This window comes from Chinchilla lanigera, unplaced genomic scaffold (genome assembly GCF_000276665.1).
Source record: "Chinchilla lanigera isolate Chin_1 unplaced genomic scaffold, ChiLan1.0 scaffold00021, whole genome shotgun sequence".
Taxonomy (NCBI): Eukaryota; Metazoa; Chordata; class Mammalia; order Rodentia; family Chinchillidae; genus Chinchilla; species Chinchilla lanigera.
Genome location: NW_004955422.1, coordinates 25,022,379 through 25,044,949, shown reverse-complemented (window position 1 = coordinate 25,044,949; position 22,571 = coordinate 25,022,379). Strand labels below are relative to the sequence as shown.

The window sequence follows — 22,571 nt, the reverse complement described above, 5'->3', positions numbered from 1 at the left end:
CTGGCCATGATGGCGCATACCTGTAGTCCTTGCTGCTTGCAGACTAAGAAAGGGAGGATCACTTGAGCTCAGGAATTCAAAGCCAGCCTTGACCGCTTCTCAAAAAACAAAAACATAGCAGTTGGAAAAAGTTTTCCGTGAAAGTTTTCATTAAGTATACCCCAAGCCCCTTCTAGATGAATACAGTAAGCTGTCAGTGTGCCTACACCTGGGCCACCCCACTTAGTTTCATAAATTTATCCCACTTTAAGAGCGCCATGTGGGGAGGCACCAGAGTTGCTATAACCAATCAGCACCCACTGAACAGTAGCCATTTGTGATTTTTCAGAATGAACAAGGTGGTAAAGAATAATCTCAAACAAGCACTTATCTTTGTTGTGCGACTATTTCTTAAACTATAGTCCTAAAAGTAGAATTATTAACTAAAAATATGCATCCATTTTAAATTCTGATACTTAGTAGCTGAGCAACGTGACAAGATAATTCTCAAATTCTGAGATTTAGAGGTAGTTTATTTACAGTGTGAAATCCAGACACATAACCAGGCTCCTTCATCTCCTTCCACCCACCACAACCCTGCATGGTGGGTTGGAAAAGGGCTCCAAGACTTACAGTCACTCCCTGCCATTTCCCCAACTGAGCACAGACCTGGGAAGCACTGGCCTAGGGGACTGCTACTGGTGGGATTTGTGGGGTCTCTGCCTCTAGCCAGGTCCCCAGTAAGCCCCCAAAATGGCAGTCTGGCTCTCAGCACGGCGGCACAACAGCACAACACCTAGCGCTGGTTCCCTCAGCTGTCAGGGACAGTCATGACTCCAGGCTCACTTGGTGATGCCCCTAGTTATCCACTCCCGGAGGCCCTTGTCCCATGTATGTGGTGCCCCAGTAACCAGGGCCCAGCTGGTTTTATTTTTCTTACCTAGTACTGCCCAGGCCGCCCTCATTCTCTCATCTCTCAGGTCTGTGCCCCAGCACAACTTGGCCAAGAAATTATGACTGGGGCTGGGGATTTAGCTCAGTGGCACAGTGCTTGCCCCACAAGCATGAGGTTGTGAGTTCAATTCCCGGTACCAAAAAAAACAAAAAACAAAAAAACTATGGCTGCCACCGTGGGCCTCAGGTTCCCCACATGTGCAATAGAGAGCATCTGGTAGTATCACTGACTGACAGCAGCATGCTCAACTCATAAAGGCTGGCTTTTGTGCAGTCCAGTTGAACCTTAAGCCACTTAATTGGTTAGGGCTTGTTTGGGGGAAAAAATTTGCCTTTTGTTCCCACAGTTCTCAGCTCCTGAAGTGCAATTAAGACCAAAAGCTATAGCTTATCATGAGGACACAGCACACACCTGTATTCTCAACACTACAATAAAGGAGGCTGAGGCTGGAGAATCTAGAGTTGAAGGGCAGCAAAACCCAGTCTCAAAAACAAAGCAAAAAGGCCAAAGCCGAACTAGGTACACCGGTATGCTTGTGGTACCCACTACTTGAAAGGCTTAAGTTGAAGGCTCACTTGAGCTCTGGAGTTCAGGACCAGCATGGGCAACATAGAAAGACCTGGCCTTTAACAACAAAATAATCAAGCAGTAAAGAAAGAACTGTTTGTGGCGGTGCTCACCTACAGTCCCAGCACTTAGGAAGTTGAGGCAGGAGGATTGCCATGAGTTCAAGGCCAGCCTGGACTACAGTGAGACCTTGTCTGAAAACAAACGGGCCCAGTGTGGTGGCACACACCTGTAAGCTCAGCACTGAAGGAGACTGAGGCAGGAGGATCCCTTCGAGTTCAAGACTAGCCTGGATTACCGAGAGAGACCCTGTCTCAAAAAACCGAAAAACAAACAAACAAAGATCAAAAACTGTATTCAAGGCTGTTGATTTCTAAGCATAAGACCCTAGGTATCTGACGTTACTTGAGGAAACAGGGCCAGGAAAGGATTCCCGGGTCTGAGTTTCGCTGTCCCGAAACGGGGATCCGTCGCCAGGTATTTCAGAGTGGAACAGACAGAATGAAGTGCTGACGGGCTGCAGGACTCCAAGGGAAACCTGGAGCTGGACACTGCGGTAGAGGAAAAAGAGAAACCAGGCAGGACCGCTTCGAGCCCCCACCTGACCTCTACGTCCGTCCAGGACCAGCCACCACGAGGAAGGCTTGGGCTCCGCTGCCAGACACAGCCGGGCAGATGACACCGGTAGACTCCGACAAGAGCACACGCACAGCTTCTCCGCGGCTCCCGCGTAAACCAGCACCTACCCGATAACCAGAGAACTGCACGGGACGATGCCCACGAAGCGCGGGCACAGCCCGGCTGCGTCATCAACGCTCCCTAAGCGCCGCCAGTGATCACCCCCGCCGCCCCTCGGGTGCGTGACTGGGATACCTGCTTGGGGTTGTGTCGGAGATGGCCTTCTTCCCGACTCCACGGGTCCTGGACAGAAGAGCCATCGCATCCTGAGCTGTCCCTTACACCTGGAGGTGAAGTCTCAGGACCAAGCGTCCCTCAGTCTCCCCTCCCAGCAACGGGAGCCATGCCAGCTCCGGCCCGGGGACGGCGGCCGGCAGCAACCTTACAACGCCGGGTCTGGCGCCGTTTCTCTCAGTAACGCCCCACCCCATCCACAGGCACACAGTAGGCGCTCCGGAAACGCCCTCCGAGAGGAGGAGCGGGCCACTTCCTGCCCCCAAGCGAACTGCGCGAGCCGGGTCCCACCGCGCGCCGCTCGAGGCCATGTGGCATTCCTGAGGGGGGTGGGCGCAGGAAGGAGGTGCGGCCCCGCCCCCTCCGCGGTGGGCGTGGCCAAGCCCCCGGCGCCGCTGGCCCTCCCCGCGGGGGGTGGGCGTAGCTGGCCCCGCTCGACTCAAAGTTTGTTTTCTGCCTCTAGGCGGTGGGGGAGGGCGAGGCGCGCGCTGAGGGGAGGAGAGGGGATCTGACGTCAGGCCGCGAGGTGCTTTCCAGCCGCGAGCTGTCAGGCGGGTGTCAGGCCCGGCAGGTACGCGGCGCGCGCCCCCGGCGTCCCCCGCCCCCGGCCGGGACGCCCCGCACCCCGCCCGAGGCCGCGTGGGCCCGAAAGCCGCCGGGAGAAGTCGGTGCGGGGCTCCTGAGGGGCGGAGATGGGGGTGGGGGCGCGCGGACTACTTGGAAAGTTTCTTTTTCGCGTCCCGGCGGGGGAGGGGGCGTCGTCCAGGCGCGTGCGATTGTGGGTGTGTGAACTCCGTTGTGTTCCTGAGCTCCGACGGCCGAGTGCCGGTGAGGGGGCCTCGCCAGCCCCCCGGAGGAAGCTCGCTCGGGGCCCTCTCGGGGGGCCCGGCTCCCTAAGGACCCCACCACGGCCGAGGGCCGCCAGTGCCCCGGAGCGGGGCGAGCGCGCGGGGGGCGGGTTTGTTTGGTTTCAAAAGTGCACGTTGCTAACCGCCGGCTGGGCCCCCCCGCGGCCGAGCCGGGGAGGGGGCGGCCAGAGTGACAGCTGGGGGTGGGGGCCGCGGGAAGGGCCGGGCGAGGGGAGGGCTGGGGAGCCCGCGCGAGTTCCTCTTTCCTTTGGAACAAAGGAAAGTCTGTCTCCGAGGCATCTGTCACTCCCGGGCGGGCCAAGGCGGCGGGGCGCGTGGGGCCAGCGACCCGAAGAAAGTTTGTGCGGCGGGGACCCTCGGGGCTGACGCGGGGGCTCTGAGCCTGCCGCGGGGGAGGCGCGCGGTCCCGGGGGCCGGGGGCGGCCAACATGGAGTCTGGGCGCAGAACTGGGGGGGCGGTGCGGAGGTGGGAGCCCAGCCCCCTCCTCTCCCCTCCCCCTCCGGGCCGAGTTGGGAGCACAAAGCCGAGCGCGCACGCTCCGCCGGCCCCGCGCCCCGAAGAGTCAGCCTGCGCGGAGCAGCCGGGGAAGGGGGTGGGACCCAAACTTTTTCCTGCCCCGGGACAGACACGTGAGTTTTCTTTCTTCCAGAGCCTTCGCTCCCCCAGGAGTGTGGGCCCGTTTCGGAACTCTTGCGCGCTCTCTGACGGGGTGGTGGGCCGGGGGTGCGGACGCCCCGAGCGCCGGCCGACCCCTCGCCGCCCGGGGAGCCATGTGCTCTGCTCGGTCTGGGCCGCGGGGGAGGCTGCGCGCTTTGTGTGAACTGCTGGGAATGCGAGCGCCAGTGCGCGGCCCGGGGGAGTGCCGGCCGAGCTGGGACAGTTGTCAGAAAGTTCCTGCGGGAGTGGCTGCAGGTGGCGTCGTGGGAGTGTGTGGGAGGGTGCGCGGGGCGTTGTGTCTGAGGGTTGCTGCCACAGAACTGGTGGCTGGTGTGATGACGTCCGGCGCTTCTCCTTTCGGGGAGATGGTGGGTGGGCGGATGCAGGAGTTGGCCTAGTTGGTGGGTCCCAGTTGTTGGTACTGGGCATGCGGTTCTAAGCTGTTTTGTGTGTGTGTGTCCTTGAAAATCATGGAGTTTGTAGGGCCTGAGGAGAGGGTCGAGGCAAGTTATCTGTGGTGTTAAAATTGCTTGGCATGGGGGTGTCGAGTATGGGGTGTATGTGTGGGAAACCTGCGTTACTGCAGTCAGGTCTGGGGTGCAGCACACCGAGATGGAAAGGATTTTGTGGACTGAGGGGTCATCCCCAGAGCCCACCCCTGGAACCCTGAAAATTGGCTTCTGGCTGGCAGCCAGGGTGGAATTTGTGCAGATAACCTTGAGTAAACTTTACACAGACTTCCAGGGCTGCATCCCGGAGCCCAGATCCCAGCAGCTCTGGTGGCTCGAAATGTCTGACTTCAGAATGCAGCCTGCTGGTGGAGCTCTCTGAGAAGTGGCACCTCCAAGCAGTGCCTGCCTCGCCTCCAGGTGGCCTGGCTGAGGGTAGACCCTTCCCTCGAAAGCCTGAGTTAGCTGGCCTAGAGCTCTGGGCTCTGGCCCAAGTCGAGGAAACAAAACCTGGGAGATGCCAGAGTCTGTTGGCCCGGCCGGCTCGGGAGCTGTTAAAAGGCTGAGAAGGGAGGAGCCTCGTGTTCTGGCATCAGCTTGGCCTGGAATTTTTGCTTTTAAAATGTAAATTTCTTTGCTTGTGTGAACAAGAACTTTAGGGGAAGAGCAGCTGAGCTGGCATATCTAGGGGGAAAATGTTCCTTCGTTTGATGGGTGAGGAAGGGTGGGCTTTAGCCCGCCCCCCCCACCAGAGGGAAGGACTTTTACCTAGAGTCACAACGACCAAGTGGAGGGTGGGACCACAGCCCAGCCTTGCTCCCTCTCTGTGGAGAGGTCGAGTCTGGGATCAGGCTGTGAAGGAGGTGGTCTAAGAAACAACCAGGAGGAATGACTCACTGCTCTTTCCTGCAGGGTACACAGTTGGTGCTCAGCAAATATTACATGTTGCTGAAGGCCCTGGTGATTGTAGAGTGTCCAGACTCCTCTTGGGCCTCAGACGCCTGGGAGGCAGGATAATGTAGAGCCTACAAGGTGTGTGAGGGGAGGCGAGTTACCCGAGTCCAAATCCTACTTTGATAACATATCCTGGAGGCAGGATCTTTTTAAATAATAATTTTATTGTGGTTTAACTCACACCATAAAACTTGCCCATATACACATCAGTGGTTTTTAGTATATTTACAACTATGTACAACCAGCACTAGTCAATTTTAGGACTTCTGTGTGTGGTAGTGGGGCTTGAACCAGGGACTTGCTAGGTAACCTCTCAATCACTGAGTTACACCTGCATTTTGTTTTTGCTTTTTGAGACAGCCTCATTTTGTAGTAACAGGCTGGCCTTGGACTTAACTAGCCTCCTGTATAAGCATCCTCAGTGCTAAGATTATAGGCCTGTGTTACTACACTTTACCTTTACTTTTTATTTGGAGGCAGGATCTCCCTGAATTTTTCAGGCTGGTGTCAAACTGGTGACTATCTTGCCTCACTATTTAACACCTCAAAAAAACACATATTTTAGCTGTCACACTTCTTATCCTTCCCAGTCCTGATTAACTGTTAATCTACCATGTGTCTATAGATTCACCTCTTCTAGATGTCCCATCATAAGTTGAAATGTGTAATATAGGGGTTTGCCTGGCGTGGTAGCACTGTAATTGTAGCACTCAGGAGGCTGAGGCAGGAAGACTGCTGCAAGTTTGAGGCCAGCCTGGACTACTACATAGTGAGACCCTGTCTCCAAACACCAACCAAAAAAATGTAGTTGTCTGTGACTAGAGGTCTTCCCATGTTGTAGCAGGTATTAGGTCTCAACTTTTTTTTTTTTTTTTTTTTTTGAGACAGGGTCTCACTATGCAGTTCAGGCTGACCTTGAGCTCACTTTGTAACCCAGGCTGGTCCTGTAACAATCTTCCTGCCTCAGCCTCCTGAGTGAGTGCTGGGATTACAGGTGTGCTGCACTACACCCGGTTTAGGACTAAATAATAGTTCATTGTGTGTATAGATAACATTTGCTTTTCTAATTATCTGCTGATAGATACTTGGTTGTTTCTACTATTTGGCTATTATGAATAATGCTGAGTATTTGTGTTCAAAGTCTTGTGTGCACCCAGGTTTGTATTTCTCTGGGGTAGATAGCTAGGAGTGAAATTGCTAGGTCACTTGGCGACTTCATGTTAACCATAACAGTCCCTTTGCTGGCTTTCTTAATCTCCTTTCCTCATCAGTAAAATAAGAATAATTTCTCCCTTATAAGATTTATGAGAATTAAATGAGGTATAGATGTGAAGCATCTGTACATAGTAAAGAACATGGAAAATAGCAGACCTTAATCAGTAGTGGCTGTAATTATTTCTAGTCCTGTTCCTATTTATGAATGATCTGCTATTTATTTCAGAAGTCACCTACCCACACCATGAAATGGTAGACTTTTCCCTTCCAGCTTGCGTAAGCTATGGTATAGCCCAAGCCTTTGAACTGTGACTTCTCCATTTCTGGTGTCCCAGGCTGTAGAAGTGTTTGGAGATAAGAAGCAGGGTGAGAGGCAGTGCATCCTAATGACATGCCCCTCCCCTTGTGTCCTTGTCCCAGGCTCGCTGGAGGTCTAGCCTCGCCCCTAGGCACCATGTCTGACAGTGACCTAGGTGAGGATGAAGGTCTCCTGTCCCTGGCGGGCAAGAGGAAGCGCAGGGGGAATCTGCCCAAGGAGTCCGTGAAGATCCTCCGGGACTGGCTGTACCTGCACCGCTACAACGCCTACCCCTCCGAGCAGGAGAAACTGAGCCTTTCTGGACAGACCAACCTCTCAGTGCTGCAGGTAAGTGGGCGACCTGGGCTCTAGTCCCGTCCCAGCCCTGTCACTGGTTCATACAGTGTCACCTTGGGCCAGTCACCTCCCCCTTTGGGGCCTTAGTTCCTTCTTGGATCAGGTGAGAACTCTTACTCTCCTGCCTCCAGACAAGGAAATAAGGTCATTGCAGATGTCGGAGAGTTCTGGAGAGGGCTTCATAGCGATGTCGAGGCCAGCCTGAACTGCTTAGCAAGGCCCTATGTCACAAAAACAAAAAAAAATTTAATTTTAATTTTCTTTTGTACCGGGAATGAAACTCAGGACCTTGCACTTGCCAGGCAGGCACCTGCACCACTGAGCTATATCCCCAGCCACAAAACAAAGTTTAAAAAGGGCAGAAGTCAGAGGTTATAACAAGGTTAACCTAGCTCCCTCCTAGTGTCTGAACGGTCTTATCCCATCTATGAAATGAAGGTTGGATTACTCTTCTGGCTGAGAGAACTGTTGTGAAGAATAGATTGGAACTGGAATCTATTCATAAACCACATACAAGGTGTCAGCCAGGCAGGACGACAGCATTTTCGAAGCCAGCCTGGGCAATTTAGCGAGATGCCACGTGAAATACAAAGGGCCGAGATGTAGCCTAGTCTTCGAGTGCCCCTGGGTTAGACCCTGGGCACCACACAATAAAAGTGTCAGGGTGCAAAGTAGCATCTTATTTGAATTTTAATTATCCCTGGTGCTGACCTGCAGGTGTCTTTGTTGTTTCCTGGTGCTGCAGCAGGGTACCCTGGACTGCCATTGCCTTGTGTCCACTTTGGCTGTCACTTCCTTAGGAGACCCAGGCCCTCGGCCTAGCGCTGGGGACTCATCCCCTGGCCCACGGGACCCCCCTGCTCCCTGCATGAATCACCCCAGCATCTTCTCCAAGCCCCCCTCCTCCCTCTGCACCTCTGTCCTTTAACGGCTCATTGGTTTGGCGTAGGAGTCTCTCGTCCCCCTTCCTTTACCCTTCTTTGAATCCTTTATGTTCTGTTTCTTCCTCGGCTTCCCGTGAAGAGACGTGGTGAGTGTTCAGCCTTGGAACTCTATCACTGGCCTTACTCGCTGGGCAGTGGTTAATCAGAGTCTATCTGCGAGAAAGGGTCTCAAGTTACAGATCCTGACTCAGATTCCATCCTCTCCCTAAGAGAAAGCCTGGACCTCAGCCAGCTCACTGCTGTCTCTTGGAGCCTATTTCCTCATGTGAAAACAGGGAGATGGTTGTAGGACTTTCCTTGGGTGTAAGAAGGAGAGACAGAATTGAAAGCTGACTTCGACGTGTCTGACAATGAGTGCTGCTCTTGTTCCCATCCTTCTCTTCTGAGTTCAGGAGGTCTTGGGCTGAGCCCTGGTGTGCCTAGGGCAAGAAGCCTTTCAGAGTTACCTCCTGAACACCCTCACTGTGCCCAGCTACCGGCTCACAAACACCCTGAGGGAGTATCTAGTCCCGGATGGGAATAAAACGCAGGCGTAGCCACTAGTGTTTGCAAAAGTGAGCACTGCTAGGACAGAAGAGGGCATAGACCCAGTGTAGGGCAGCATCTAGGGCCTTAAGTAGATCTCCCAGAGTGGGTGGCCTGAAACTTACAGGTTGTCAAACTGCGTAAGCAAAGGCCTGAAGCCCAAAAGGCAGGATTTCTAGATAGCTCTTTGCTATTCTCCTATCTCCAGTGTTTTTCCTTCAATCCTTTTTTTTTTTTTTTGAGACAGAATCTCACTGTTTAGCTCAAGCTGCCCTCAATCCTCCTGCCTCAGCCTCCTTAGTGCTGGGATTACAGGTGTGTGCCACCATACCTGGCCCTTCAGTCCATTTTGAGTGGGTCTCACTAAGTTGCCCAGGTTGAACTTGAACATGTGATCCTTCTGCCTCAGCTTCCTAGAGTACTAGGATTACAGATGTAATCCCATCATGCCTGGGTCAGTCCATTCTTCTGAACAGAGAAGCACAAATTGAATACTGCTGCACACTCCGTGGACCCCACTGTGCTCAGGATAGAGTCCAAAGTCCTTAGAATCTTTCTAGCCTCATCCCTCAGTTCTTCCAAGTCCTGGCCTTTGAGCCCTCAGGCCTCTAAGATTTGTCCTTGGCCCTGACTTTCCTTAATAGGCTCCCTCCATTTAAGCACTTCTTTTTTTTTCTTTACCAATTATTTTGGTTTTTTGAGACAGGGTCTCACTTTATAGTGCAGGCTGGCCTTGAACTATGTAGCCCAGGCTGCCCTCGAACTATGTAGCCCAGGCTGCCCTCAAACTAGTGGCAACCCTCCTGCCTCACCCTCCAAAATGTTGGGATTATAGGTGTGTACCACCACACCTGGATAATACCTCTTTCTTATGTAGGTACTCTCTGACCCACAGTTTAGGGTTGGAGTCACAGCTGTGCACATACTTGTCCTTTTAAACCACCTGTCACATTGAAAGGGAGTTGATTTTTGTCATATACACAGTTTCTTATATCTTAGATATGTACCAATTCTTTCAAAATACTGGTTTTCATGGACATGCCTCCTTCAAGGTGTTAACTTTTTGCCTTTATTTTTATTTTGGGGGGGGGGCTTTTTGAGACAAGGTTTTACTACATAGTTCAGGCTGGCCCTGAACTCATGGCAGTCCTCCTGCCTCAGCTTCCTGATTGCTGGGATTATAGGTGTGCACAAACCACATCCTCAAGATGTTAATTTTTTTTAAGTTTGAGCCCAGCCTAGGAAAATTAGTTAGTTTGCTTGTTTTAGGTTTTTTTGAGACAGAGTCTCACTGTTTAATCCAGGCTGGCTTCCTTGAACTCATGACAGTCATCCTGCCTCAGCCTCCCAAGTGCTGAGATTACAGGCGTGCACCACCAGGCCCAGCTAGCCTAGGCAATTTTCTTTTTTTTTTTTTTCTTTATCTTTCTGTTATTTTATATTTACAAGACAGCTTTGTAGTTTGGGCTGGCCTTGAATTCACTATGTAGCCCAAGCTGGCCTCAGACTCCTGGCAATCCTCCTGCCTCAGCCCCAGGTGCTGAAATTGTAGGTGTGTGCCACCATGCCCAGCATAGCCTGGGTAATTAGACTCAATGTGAAGATGTTGGGTTCAATTTCCAACACTACCGAAAAAAGTATTAGCTTTATTGTATCACTCAAGTATGTATATGTATAAAACTGAATGAAGATGTTATTTTAGTTTTTATATATAACTATAAAACCAAACAATTTTTTGAAGTGCATAGGTGTAAAAATAATGAAATTCTACCTTATACATGAAATGGCACATGGCATTTTTCTGCCTGTGCTGGGTATAGCAGGATGAAGGTGCTGACTCAGGTGAATGAGTGATTGCTGCAGCCACAGTGCTGTTATTCTGATCAGAAGGGAACACAAAGCCAGAACGTCCTTGTAGAGAACTGGGGGACCCCTGAGGGTGACAGATCCACTTGGACAAACCTTAAGTCTAGGGAAGGATCTCAGTGGTAGCAACCTCGCTCTAGAGTCATGCTGAGGGTCACAGGCAGTGACCTTCTGCACTCCCTGGGGACACTACTTTGTCTCCCATATCAACCCCCACCTCACACCTCTCTTGGAGCCTCAGGCACCTGAGACTACCTGAATGGTAACTGTAACTCCCCGGCTGGCTTCCCTTTGTGAGGGGCTCCTCTCCATGGCACCTGCTTAGCTTGTTTGGGATCACTGGTGTCTATACATCCTTCCCTTAAATGTTTCTGGGCTGCACCATCTTTTCCTTGCTTCTCCATGCCACTGCCTATCGATCTATTGTCACACTGTGACTTCTGCCCTTCAGTGGCTCCTGCCAACCTAATCATGTCTCCTGTGCTCATCTGCATCTTGGACTCATCTCTGGCTCCCTACATTCCTGCTGCACACACTGATGGCTGCCCTTGGCTGCTTTCCTCCCACCCCTGATCACGATACTCTGGATTCCTGGGGGAGCTGTATCTTCCCACAGCACCTGGACTAGGCCTGAGCACAGGGCAGGGATGTGAGTATGTGTAGGGGGTGTACCTGAATAGCTGTGTGGTTTTACTTTTTTGCAGTATGGGGGATTAAAAACCTAGGGCCTCTGCACTGAGCTGGATCCCCAGCCTTTTTTTTTTTTTCTTTCTAGTACTGAGACTCAAACTCAGGACCTTGTGCTTGCCATGCCCTGCGCTCCCCGCCCCTCTCCCCCGTCGTCGTCCCGTTCCCGCCCCACCCCGTCTCCCCCGCTTTTAAAACAGGGTCTAAGTTGTTCAGGCTGGGCTTAAAATCATGATCTTTCTGTCTCAGCCTCCCAGACTGCTGCTGGTGTAAGGCATACACTACCACACCCAGCTAGCTACTGGTTGCTTTTTAGATGGCACTGAATTCTGGAGGTGTGAAGGGCAGAGACCTAGGATAGCCTCAGTGTTAGCTCACTGCTTGGTAACTGGTAGGTAATGCTCAGTAATTAAGTGGTTGAAATGACAGAAAACGATAGTGTTGGAAATATCCAAAGTAACTGTAGAGGTTCCTTGGTCAAGAAAAATTGACTTCAGTCCCTTGATGCATCTCCTTTTCCTGTATTTTGTTTTTCTTTTTTTTTTCTTTTTTTTTTTTTTTGAGAGTCTCACTATGTAGGTCACACTGGCCTTAAACTCACTTTGTAGCCTAGGCTGGCCTGGAACTGCAGTGATCCTCTTGCCTTATCCTGCCGAGCATGCACCACCCCGCCTGGCTTCCTATATTTACTTCTTTTTAAGCTTTTGTTTGTTATTAACGACATTCTCAAATACCCAGAGAGGTAAGAGAATATTGCAGTGAATTCTCAGTACCTTTGGCTTCCACAGGTATCCACATTTTGCAAGGCCTGTTTTAGCTTTCCCTAGGGGCATCCCTTTTGATTGTCTCTTTTAACAGGCCCAGAAGCTATCTCATTAGCAAGTCAGTGAGTCATTTAACCAACTGGTTTGCTGGTACTTGCCCAGAGCAAGGCAGTTGGGAGAGTAAGGCAAAAAAACAGTGACGGATTTTCACAGGTCCCTGTGACACCCTCCAAGCCCAATTTATTGGTTGGATTCTACCTGTGGTTTCTAGTCCATGGAGCTGTCAGGAAGGATCCAGGTCACATTCCTGCACTCTAGCATTCACCGGGCTGGACTGCTTGCCTGGTCCAGTGCTCTCTGCTGGGAACAGTGGTAAATAAGCCTCTCCCTGTCCCTCTCTGAGAGCAGCTTTGCTGAAGCCCTTACAGGAGGACAGGAGCAGCAGGCCCTGTGGTAAGGGGCCTAGACTGAGAAGCCCAGTGCAGAGGCTGCAGAGCCAGCTGAGTGGGAGGGCAACCTAGCTGGCAGGGCAGCAGTGCCTATCTTTCTGTCCCAGCTGTCCTCCTTTCTCTGCCTCAAAGCTAGCTGCCTTCTGGTCCCTCCCATGGGCAGACTGGCTCTCCACCTCAAGGCCTTTCATCTCCCTATGTGTACTTTTTGAGTTTCTGCATAAGGTTTTTTGCTGGACATTTACACCAGTGGAGTAAACCATTGATTCCCAAGCCCAGATACAAGAATCCTCAGGGTAGCTTGTTTTTTTTGTTTTGTTTTGTTTTGTTTTGTTTGTTTTTCTCCGGTACCGGGAACCGAACTCACGACCTTGCGCTTGCCAGGCAGGCGCTTTTGCCGCTGAGCTAAATCCCCAGCCCCTAGGGTAGCTTGTTTAAAACCACACATTCCCAACCTCAACCCCAGCCCCACTGGGTCTATAACACAGATAGGAAATAGCTATTTTATAGTTGAATAAATCATCCCAAAGATGACTGATACAGCCAGCTGGGTCCCCTGTCTGTCCATCCCGTCCCGTCCTGTCCTGTCCCATCATGGTCCTCCATGTCCCGTGTGTCGTGTCTGGTCCCGTCCCCACCACCACCACCACCCCCCGCCCAGCCATACTGGAGATTCAATCCAGGCCTTTGAGTTCCAGTCCTTTTTTTAATTTTTTGAGACAGGGTCTCACTAACTCATCCAGGCAGGGCTAGAACTTGCAATCTTCCTGCCTCAGTCTCCCAGAGTTCTGGGATAAAGTCATGTACCAGCAGACCCAGCTCAGCCAGCTGTTTTTAAGAACACCTGAGAGCCCAGCATGCAGACTGTAATCCCAGCACTGAAGAAGGCGGCTAAGGAAGAAGGATTGCTGTGAGTTTGAAGCTAGTTTGAACTATATAACAAGATCCTATCTCAAAAAACACCTAGGTGTGGGTGGTTTCCAGACATAGGGTGATACTGTGTTTGTGAAAGACCTGTCCCTGTCTTCTGTCCCTTTTTGCCAGCTCTCCCAGCTTAGAAGACCTTAGAATGAAAACATTTGTCTGCCTCCCCTGCTGACACTGTTTCATCCTCATGGCCAGTGTCTGCTTACTGGAGCCCCCTCCATGTGCCCACCCCCCATTTGCCAATGATTTTTTTAAAAAAGCCAGGGTGGGCAGCCTTTCACATGAGGCTGTCTCATGGCAGAAAGAGGCTTTTGGTCTACCCAGCTTGTGTGCTGCCATGCAAACCATAGACTAGAATTCTCTGTGCCACACTTGCAACACCTGAGGACCTTGAGTGGAGGCAAGTCACTTGCTCGTCTCTGACTTAGGTGAGGGTTAGGCGGATGGAAGAGGCCACAGTGCCTGATGCGCTTGGGCTTCCTGCGTTGCCCGGCCCCTGGGCAGTGCATCCTGTGGGATGAGATGCTTAGTTTTCTGTGGACCAGAGTGATGGTTGAGAATATGCAAAGGGGATATTTTCTGTTCTGTTCTCTGAACCCTCAGCTAAAACGGGAGGTAGCACTAGGGGCTAGGTACCCACCCAGCTGCTAGTTGGTGCCCAGGCCCACCTCCCTGAGACTTTACCCACAGCCACACTTGACTCAACTTTGCCTGACCCAGGTCACTGTGGCCTAACCATTTCCTGCATGCAGTGGTGAGGTGGAGAGATGCTGTGCTCTCTTGCTGTGCCCTCCAGTAGCTGAGGAGACTGCCATGGAGGGAGGGAGGGAAGATGGAAGATGCTGCTATGGAGCCAGGAGAAAGGGCCTTGGGCTAACTACTTATACTGGCGTGGTGGCTATCTGGTCAAATTGTGGTGGCTGTCTGGTCAAATTGTAGCCTCTGGACACGTGACTTTGAGGAAGTTACTGAATCTCCCTGATTAGGGCCTATGTTTCTCCAAAGAAGACTGTCACACAACCCACCTCTTAGGCTGTTGAAGATTAATACATAGAATAGAATAGCAGCTGATGTTCTGTGTTCAAATGTTGCTATTAGGATTATGAGGATGGTTATTCATTTATCGAGTTTGGTAGAAGAGCAAAGCAGTGGGGCCCCAACAGCCCAAGAGACAGGGTTTTAATCCCAGCTCTGCACTGAGAGGCCAGTGTGACTTTGGGCAAGTTCTTTCACGTCACTGAACTCCAGTTCCCTGTGCAGCACTTTAGAGACACTGCTCATTTCCTCAAGGGCTTGTATGCAGATTAAACATAATCCAAATGAGATGGCTGGCATGATGATACCTGATACCGAAAGTGTTTCCTTCCTTCCTCTCACCCAGCTGTTCAGCCCTACTTCTGTGTAGGGCTTCCCAGCAGCTCCTGTGCAGAGTCAGCTCAGCCAATATCTCATGACGCTGAGTACGTACCCCGTCACACTGGGAACAGCACAGGGTGAAGAGGTACCCAGCTGCAGGAGCAGGGCCCATCCAGGGTGGAATGGAACAGGGCCAAAGAAACCTCTGGCTCTGCCCTGGGGGCTTTACAGCCTGAGGGACCTAGTGCTATTTTTGGAATGGATGCAACTTAAGGTACCAGCTCCTGTCACAAGTGGTTGTCCCTTTGCCTGGTCAAAGGCGGAGTCAATGGGACGATGGTATCCCAAGGCTTGCTCAGATATGGATTGAGAAAGAAACCTGCTAAGAGCTAGGGACAGGAACTAGTACAAGAGCCTTGGGCCTTTGATGCACTCCACAGACATTAGAGGAATGCTAGACGTTGCTGCCCACACACTTCCTATCTCCTTTCTGCTGCAGCAGCTTGTATTTCTTACAAGACCTTAAATCTGCCAATGAACTAAAGAGAAGAAAGAAGACCAGGAGAGGGACCTGGAGTGTGAAGTTGCAGTCAAGTCACTTAGCAGTTTACCAGTATTCCAGGCTAGTGTAGTCAGCCCTGCCCATTGATGAGCCCATCACCTACCCTGTCAGTTCTTAAACAAACCCTTTCCTGCCTTAGGACCTGAGCATTTGCTGGTTTGTCTAGGCAATTCTTTCTGTGGCTGGTTTTTCCATACCCTTTAGATGTGATTCCCTATCTAAGGAAGTCTCTTATTTTTATATACTGTTGTTTTGTTTTTTTCCTTCCTGGCACTTAATGATGACCACTCACCTACTGGTTTATTGGCTGTACAAGTGATTAGATAGACTGTTAGCACCATGGGGCACAGTACATATCTGTAAAAGGCATCCCCAGCTGGCACAGTGGTGCATGCCTATAATCTCAGGGACTCCAGAGGCTAACATAGGAGTACTGCAGGTTGGAGACCAACCAGGGCAGCTTAGCAGGACCTTGCCTCAAAGTAAAAGAGGTAGAAGGTATAGCTCAGTCATACAATGCTTGCCTAGCCTGTGTGAAGCCTTGAATTTAGTTCCCAGTACTAGAAAGAAAAAAGGAGAGAGAGACTGACAACCAGTAACGAGGACAAAGTCAGGAACTATAAGAGTTCAAGGAGCTGGGAATGTACCTCAGTGCCCAAGGCCTTGGGTTCAGCCATGTGGATAGAGAGCCCAGACAAACATGGGGTAGGGTATTAGATGTGTCCCCCAGGTCACGAGCACCTTAAGCCTTGCAGCCAAGCAGTGGGGAATTTCTGATCTTGGTATTGCTTAGGAACAGTAGTGGTTTTTTGTCGGCCTTTGTGACTTTTATAGCCTTTGTGACTTTTTTCTGCACTGCTGCAAGATTATGCTTTACAGCCTCTGAGGAGTGAATTGTTCAGCATTATCTCCTCCTTTTCATCTGTCTACACCCTGCCAGACAGCAGGTTCTTCTATTTCATGAAATACTTGTCCTTTTCTTGCCACCTCCTTTAACATAATCTGAACTGTCAGCCTCACTCCAAGCTACTCGTAAGGCTAAGGGAGGTAGATCACAAGTTCGAGAACAGCCTGGGCAATTTAGAACGAGATCCTGTCTTACAGTAAAGAGTAAAGGCTGTGGTGTAACTCAGCACTAGAGACCTCCTAGGTTCTATCCCCAGTGCCATAAACAAAACAAAACCATCCTGCTGGGCATGGTGGTGCACACCTGTAATGCCAGCACTTGGGAGGCTGAGAGGCATAATCACTGAGTTTGAGGCTAGCCTGGCAGCCTGAACCACAGAGTGTTCAAGGCCAGCCTGAACTATAATAGCAAGATCCTGTCTCAGAACAAAACAATCCAATGGCTCCCACTTGCCCATAAAGAACCGAATCCTTACTGTAAGAGGTCATGTCTAGTTTCCACTCTGATCCCTAGCCACATGGACCTGCCTTCCCAGTTTCTCTTTGGCACTGTGCTGCATTCCTCCTCCCTTAGCTCTCACCTCAGCAACTGGTTGTCCTTCAGATCTCTGCTAAACAGCCACTTCCTCAGAGAATAATATTTCACAGTCCACAGACAAGACTAGAACCATTGTCTCCAAAAGCACCAGCCGGGCCTGGTGGCACATGAGTGTTACCCCAGTGCTCGGGAGGCTGAGGCAGGAGGATCATTGCAAGTTAGACACCAGCCTGGGCTACAAAGTGAGCTCAAGGTAAACCTGAATTGCATAGTAAGACCCTGTCCAAAAAGACCAAAAAAAAAAGCACTATTGTCTCTTGTCTTTATTGGCCTTAACATTTATAATAGCAATTTTATATTTGTTAATGTGACTTCTGTTTTTTTTCTTTTCTTTCTCCAGGACCTTCACAGTGAGTTCTCTCATTCTCTCTCTCTCTCTCTCTCTCTCTCATTTCTCTCTCTCTCTTTCACACACACACACACACACACACACACCACCACCACCACCATCACCCACCACCCACCACTCACCACCACCACTTTTTTTTTGAGACAAGGTTTCACTATGTAGCCCAGGCTGGCCTAGAACTCACAGTGATCCTCCTGCATCAGCCTCCCAAGCATTGGGATGACAGTGTGCACCACCATGACTACCCATAAGGAGCTCACCAGGTTCCATGCCGTATGCCTACAATCCCAGCACCTGGGAAGCTGAGGCAGGAAGATCACAATTTCAAGGCCATCCTGGGCTACTGCTTTTTTTTTTTTTTTTTTTTTAAAAGCAAGATTAAGTCACACTAAATTGTCCAGGCTGGATACAAATTTGGAATTCTCCTGCCTCAACCTCTCAGAGGTATACTAACATGCTTAGCCTTGCCCCTGCTCATCCCCCAGTCCTGGGGATTAAACCCACAGAGCACTAAACTATATCCTCATCCCTTTTAATTTTTTTATTTTGAGACAAGATCTCATTAAGTTACCCAGGCTGGATTTAAACTTTCAACCTTCTCACCTCAGTCTGTAGTAGCTGGGATTACAGGCATGGACTACCACACCTGGCTCAGTTTGTGTGACTTTATAGAACTCTCCCCTTCTCCATGAATCTCTGTGAGGGCAGGGATCTTGTCTGTATTTCCTGGTGCCTGGAAAACAGTACTTAGTAGCTGTGTTGGATGGAGTGAACTGATCAGTCTCTTGTACTTATTCCAGATATGTAACTGGTTCATCAACGCCCGCCGGCGGCTCCTCCCGGACATGCTGCGGAAGGATGGCAAAGACCCTAATCAGTTCACCATTTCCCGCCGAGGGGGGAAAGCCTCAGATGTAGCCCTTCCCCGTGGTAACAGCCCCTCGGTGCTGGCCGTGTCCGTACCAGCTCCTCCTAATGTTCTCTCCTTGTCTGTGTGCTCTGTGCCACTTCACTCAGGCCAAGGGGAAAAGCCAGCAGCTCCCTTCCCACAAGGGGAGCTAGAGGCCCCTAAGCCGCTGGTTAGCCCAGGTGGTACACTGACCCTGCTGACCAGGGCTGAGGCCGGGAGCCCCACAGGTGGACTTTTCAACACACCGCCACCCACACCCCCAGAGCAGGACAAGGAGGACTTCAGCAGCTTCCAGCTGCTGGTGGAGGTGGCACTGCAGAGGGCTGCTGAGATGGAGCTTCAGAAGCAGCAGGACCCAGCACCTCCATTGCTGCACACTCCCATCCCTCTAGTCTCCGAGAACCCCAAGTAGGCATCTGCCAACAGGGGTGCTCAAGGCTAAAGCCAGCTGTCCTGGGTTCCCGGTTCGCTTCCCTCCTACAGAGGTTTTCTGTGGATCACTGCCAAGCATCAGGGTCATCTCCTCTGTCCAGCAGTCTCAGCAGGAAGATGCCAGCTGGCGTCACTGCACTGTGATGGGGACCTCTCCTATGCTGACTCTGCCATTTCTCCAGGCCTCCTCAGTGATGAGACCAAGGGACTGGAGACAGGCATGGTGCTGCTGCTGCTTCTCCAGAGAACCCCAGGACACTCTTGTTCCAGCCTGCTTTCCTGGGCTGGACTCAGGAAACCTGCCAAGTTCAGACCTCTCTGAGTCCAAGCTGCCGCTGAGCTGTGCCTCTTTCTGTCAAGCCAGGTGTGGACATTCCAAGTTCGTAAGTGTGGACAAAAGAGGAACCCAGCAGATGTAACAGGACCGACTCCAGTTGAATGTTTAGGTGTTTGCTAAACTGTTCATTTTTCCCTTTTTGCTGTGGTTTGCATTTATAGCAGTAGTTATCCCAGGTGTGGGGAATGAGCATTGCATGATAGAGTCTGATAAACGGAGATTTATCTACCACTGCAACTGAGGGTTTTTGTGTATGGAAGGAGTATTTGTTATTTTGGGGACCAGCTAAATTTCTGCAGTAGCACAAAATTTCAAATGATTTTGGTGTTGGCTTACCACCCACAACACAAGCCCACCACCTCTGGGCAAGAGAAAACGCAGGGGGACACATGGGCACTAGCTTGTTTGCATTAGGTACAGAAGGGGATAAGGCCACAACCAAGGGAGAACCCAATAGAATCTGACAAAACCTAGACTTAGAGCAGAGAAGAATGGTAAGAACCAGATAAGTGTTTGTTTTTATTTTTCTTTTTACTGTATTTGGGGGGGGATAAGTAAACTAGACTAAGAAAGTGATTTTTTTTTTTCTTTCATTTTAATGTTGTCCCCTCTTTGTTCAAGGCTTTGTCCTACAGCCTGAGTCCTGAGTCCCTTTGGGAACTTGGCTAGAACATCAGAGGTTCTAGTATCCCCTTCTTGGAGAGAAGTGAGCCATCTGCTGGTCAGGAAGCCCTTGTAGCTACTCCAACAGGCATCTTTTCCCACAACCAAGGCAGGAAGGTATTCTGGAGGAGGTGTGAGTGTCCTTGTTTCACTTTTCTGTAAGTTGGACTTGCAGGGGCCTGCCTGAATTTCCCAGTGAAACAGATCGTACTTGGTCTTTATCGCCCTCTCTCTTTTTATTTTGCTGTTTCATTGCTGATAGTGTTCAACAGCAGTATACCCCATCTTTATATATTCTAAGAAACACTAATCTTAGATTTTTATTAGCCATCATATTTTTGTTCTTAATAACGTTGTTACTGGGCCAAAAAATAGGCCAGGAGCCCAGGTCTGTAGTTTCCTGAAATTGCCAGGTTGGGCATAAGGGGAAGGGGTTCCTGGGTGTTGACTGACTTGGATGTACCTGGCCAGAAAAAAGACAGAATGCATTCTCTGTCCTTTTAGGAAGACCCTGGCACCCTCAGGAAGGCCCCCACACACACACTCTTGAGTGGCTGGGCCCATCCCTTGCTTGTGGAAGTGGGAATAGATCTTTTCTTTAACTGCAAGTGAGTTATCTCTTGGTAGGCAAGATTCCTGGGCTCCGGTCCATCTCCTTTCAGCCCCTTCCTCCTGTATCCCAGGGGGTCAAGGGTCCTCATCCTGAGGCTTAGCTGGTAAAGAATGAACATGGCAACTTCAGAGCTAGTTGAAGCTGCTATCTGTCCATCTTGTCCAACCCAGCCATGTCTGTGAGTGAGCCCAGGACCAGTGTGACTGTAGCAGGGGACTTGGAGTATACTGGGCTGAATGAGATTTTCCTTTCCCACAGAGCACTGAGGAGGAGAGTGATGAGGGGGAGGGGTGAGGGAGCCATGCTGCTGAATTCTGTTTGGCATTCCCCCCTTATGTAAAATGGGGTGTCGGGGGGGTGGGGCAGCCTCTGCTTAAGTGGGTTATAAGATACACCTGGAGAAGCAGTTGTCCCATTCAATTATTTGAGCAAACAACTACTGTAAATAACTTGTTTTTGTCTTTTGTCAAATAAAGTTGTTTTGTTTTTATTTTTAAAGTAGAACAAAGTGTTGTTTGTTTGATCCACTGACTCTGGAGACAGTTTTTATTCTGCCCTACCTCTTTGTCTTCAGTAGCCATCTGAGTTTTGTGCATTCCATCTCCTTATTACCTTTCCTCACCCCACTCCATATCCCATGGGGATGTAACCATCTCATGCTGGGCCAGTCTGCCCTGGGATCAGCAGTTGAACTTTGGGGATGCTAAGGGATTAAGGGTGTGAACTTGAGGAACTGGCACTTTTAACTAAAGCATGAAACCAGCACAGAGAAAAGCAGATATAAGACCACTATTCCAGTCATTTCTGCAGCCAGTACCACCTCCACTTCCCTATTATGTAAGCCAGTAAACTGCCCCACTTAAACTAGCTGTAAGTGCATTTCATCCACATCAAAATAACTACATTAATTGCAGCCTAAAGTACAAAAACCAAGGGCTCTGAAGCCTGGTATGTTAGTGCATACCTGTAGTAATCCCAGTTGTCTGGGCAACTGAGGCAGGAGAATCTCAAGTTCAAGCTTAGTCTGAGCAACTTAGCAAAACACTGGGGATGCAGCTCAGTTAAAGGTCCTGACTATCGGGGAGGGTAAGGTCTGCGCAACATTTACAATCTTACAAATTTTATGTGTACACAAAAAATGTGTTGCTCTTTTCCTAGGTAAAACTGGGTGGGGATTTAAGTTGTTTGAATGCATACCCACTGTAAGTACAGAACAAAGAACAAAAAAAGTGCAGAGCTAGGATTTGAATTCAAGTTTGTCTTGCTTCAAGGTCACTCTGGTCTGCCAAAAATCTCTGTGAACCAGTTGGGGGCGATTTACCACTTACTAGGATCTAGCTACATAAAAGTAGTATAAGCTAAGCACAAGTCTGTTTTTCCATGTGTGTGCTAATAAGCAGGTACTGTACCACTGAGCCACAGCCCTGGCCCAGAGGAATTTTCTTGAACAACCAAACTTGTTTCTTCATGATTTCTCCAGTACACGTGGATGAAGGATGTGTGATCTCTTCCACAGGTCACTTTCCTTTGGGGATTTAGAGAGTGAACCTCCCCAGCCGGCCGTGGTGGTGCATCCCTGTAATCTCAGCACTCAGTAGCCAAGAGGATCTTTGCGAGTCTGACGCCAGCCTGGGCTACAAAGTGAGCTCAAGGTCAGCCTGAACTGCATAGCGAGACTCTGTCTCAAAAAGACAAAAAAAAGAGAGAACCTCCCCAATCAAGTTCCCTAGGCGAAAGAGCCTCAACTTTACCCATTTGTCCAAGGTCCTGATTTTCTAACTTGCCTGTCAGTATCCTCCAAAGCAGACACTTAGCTTTAGGGCTTGGAAGAATGAGTAACTGCTGAAAAGACTTTCTTTCAAAATAAATTAAATTAAAGCTGGGTGTGGCAGCACATCCCTGGAATCTCAGCGCTCTGGGAAATTGAGGCAGCTCAAAAATTTGAGTCCCTCTTGGGCATTTTAGGGAGACTTGTCTCAGTAAAAGATAAAAAAGTCTGGGATGCAACTCAGAAGGCTCTGGGTTCAATTCCCAGTACTGGAAGAAAAAAAATGTTTTTAAATAGGTTGTTTCATTTGCATCTGGAAAATGAATACTAATACTCCCCTAAAAAGAGGAAGCAGATGATTCTACTGCTTAAGGGGAGATGCTTCCTACAAGTACTTTTCATAGAACTGAAACCAAAACTTCTGTACCAGTTTTTCAAACCGGTCGGCCCTGATGAAGTGAATGAGCGCTCTAGATAAACGAAGCTGAAGGGATAATGTGAAGGGCACCCTCCTCTGAAGCTGGGATTGTGAAGGTTAAACTTAACTGTCAACTGGAGAAGGAGACTCCAGGAAATGACTGGATCATGGAGGCACTACCCTCATCAGGGGACTCACCCACTGATCTTCACAGCTGAATGTGCTGTTAGGAGGTGGGTCACTGGGGGGTGTCTTTGGAGGGCACGTCTCTCACTGGTACACTT

General features: G+C 50.1%; 1 protein-coding gene and 1 long non-coding RNA gene across 13 annotated transcripts in view; one reads left to right on the top strand and one right to left on the bottom strand.

Moving 5' to 3' along the window:
- The window catches only part of LOC102022935, a 65,711-nt gene extending 63,247 nt beyond the window's left edge, over window positions 1-2,464 (bottom strand). For 4 of the 7 annotated variants that reach the window (XR_001233924.1, XR_001233922.1, XR_001233923.1 and 1 more), the window contains exons 1-2: window positions 2,375-2,463; window positions 21-95 (exon numbers count right to left, since the gene is read on the bottom strand). This is a non-coding gene — a long non-coding RNA (uncharacterized LOC102022935). Of the gene's footprint in view, window positions 1-20; window positions 99-1,614; window positions 1,652-1,730; window positions 1,770-2,374 lie in introns of those variants that run through there. The other 3 variants (XR_001233921.1, XR_001233919.1, XR_001233920.1) reach the window with 3 other exon arrangements.
- On the top strand, window positions 2,382-20,591 carry Tgif2 (TGFB-induced factor homeobox 2). 6 transcript variants are annotated; one of them, XM_005384748.2, is made up of 4 exons: window positions 2,788-2,984; window positions 5,302-5,421; window positions 6,979-7,204; window positions 17,947-20,591. In XM_005384748.2, the coding sequence occupies exons 3-4, from the start codon at window positions 7,013-7,015 to the stop codon at window positions 18,466-18,468; spliced, it is 714 nt and encodes a 237-aa protein (XP_005384805.1). In that variant the 5' UTR covers window positions 2,788-2,984; window positions 5,302-5,421; window positions 6,979-7,012; the 3' UTR covers window positions 18,469-20,591. The 6 variants fall into 6 exon arrangements, with proteins under 6 accessions (XP_005384806.1, XP_005384805.1, XP_005384803.1 ...); XM_005384747.2 differs by lacking the exon at window positions 2,788-2,984 and adding an exon at window positions 3,016-3,081; XM_005384749.2 differs by lacking the exons at window positions 2,788-2,984; window positions 5,302-5,421 and adding an exon at window positions 2,382-2,469.
- Window positions 20,592-22,571: the final 1,980 nt, after the last annotated feature.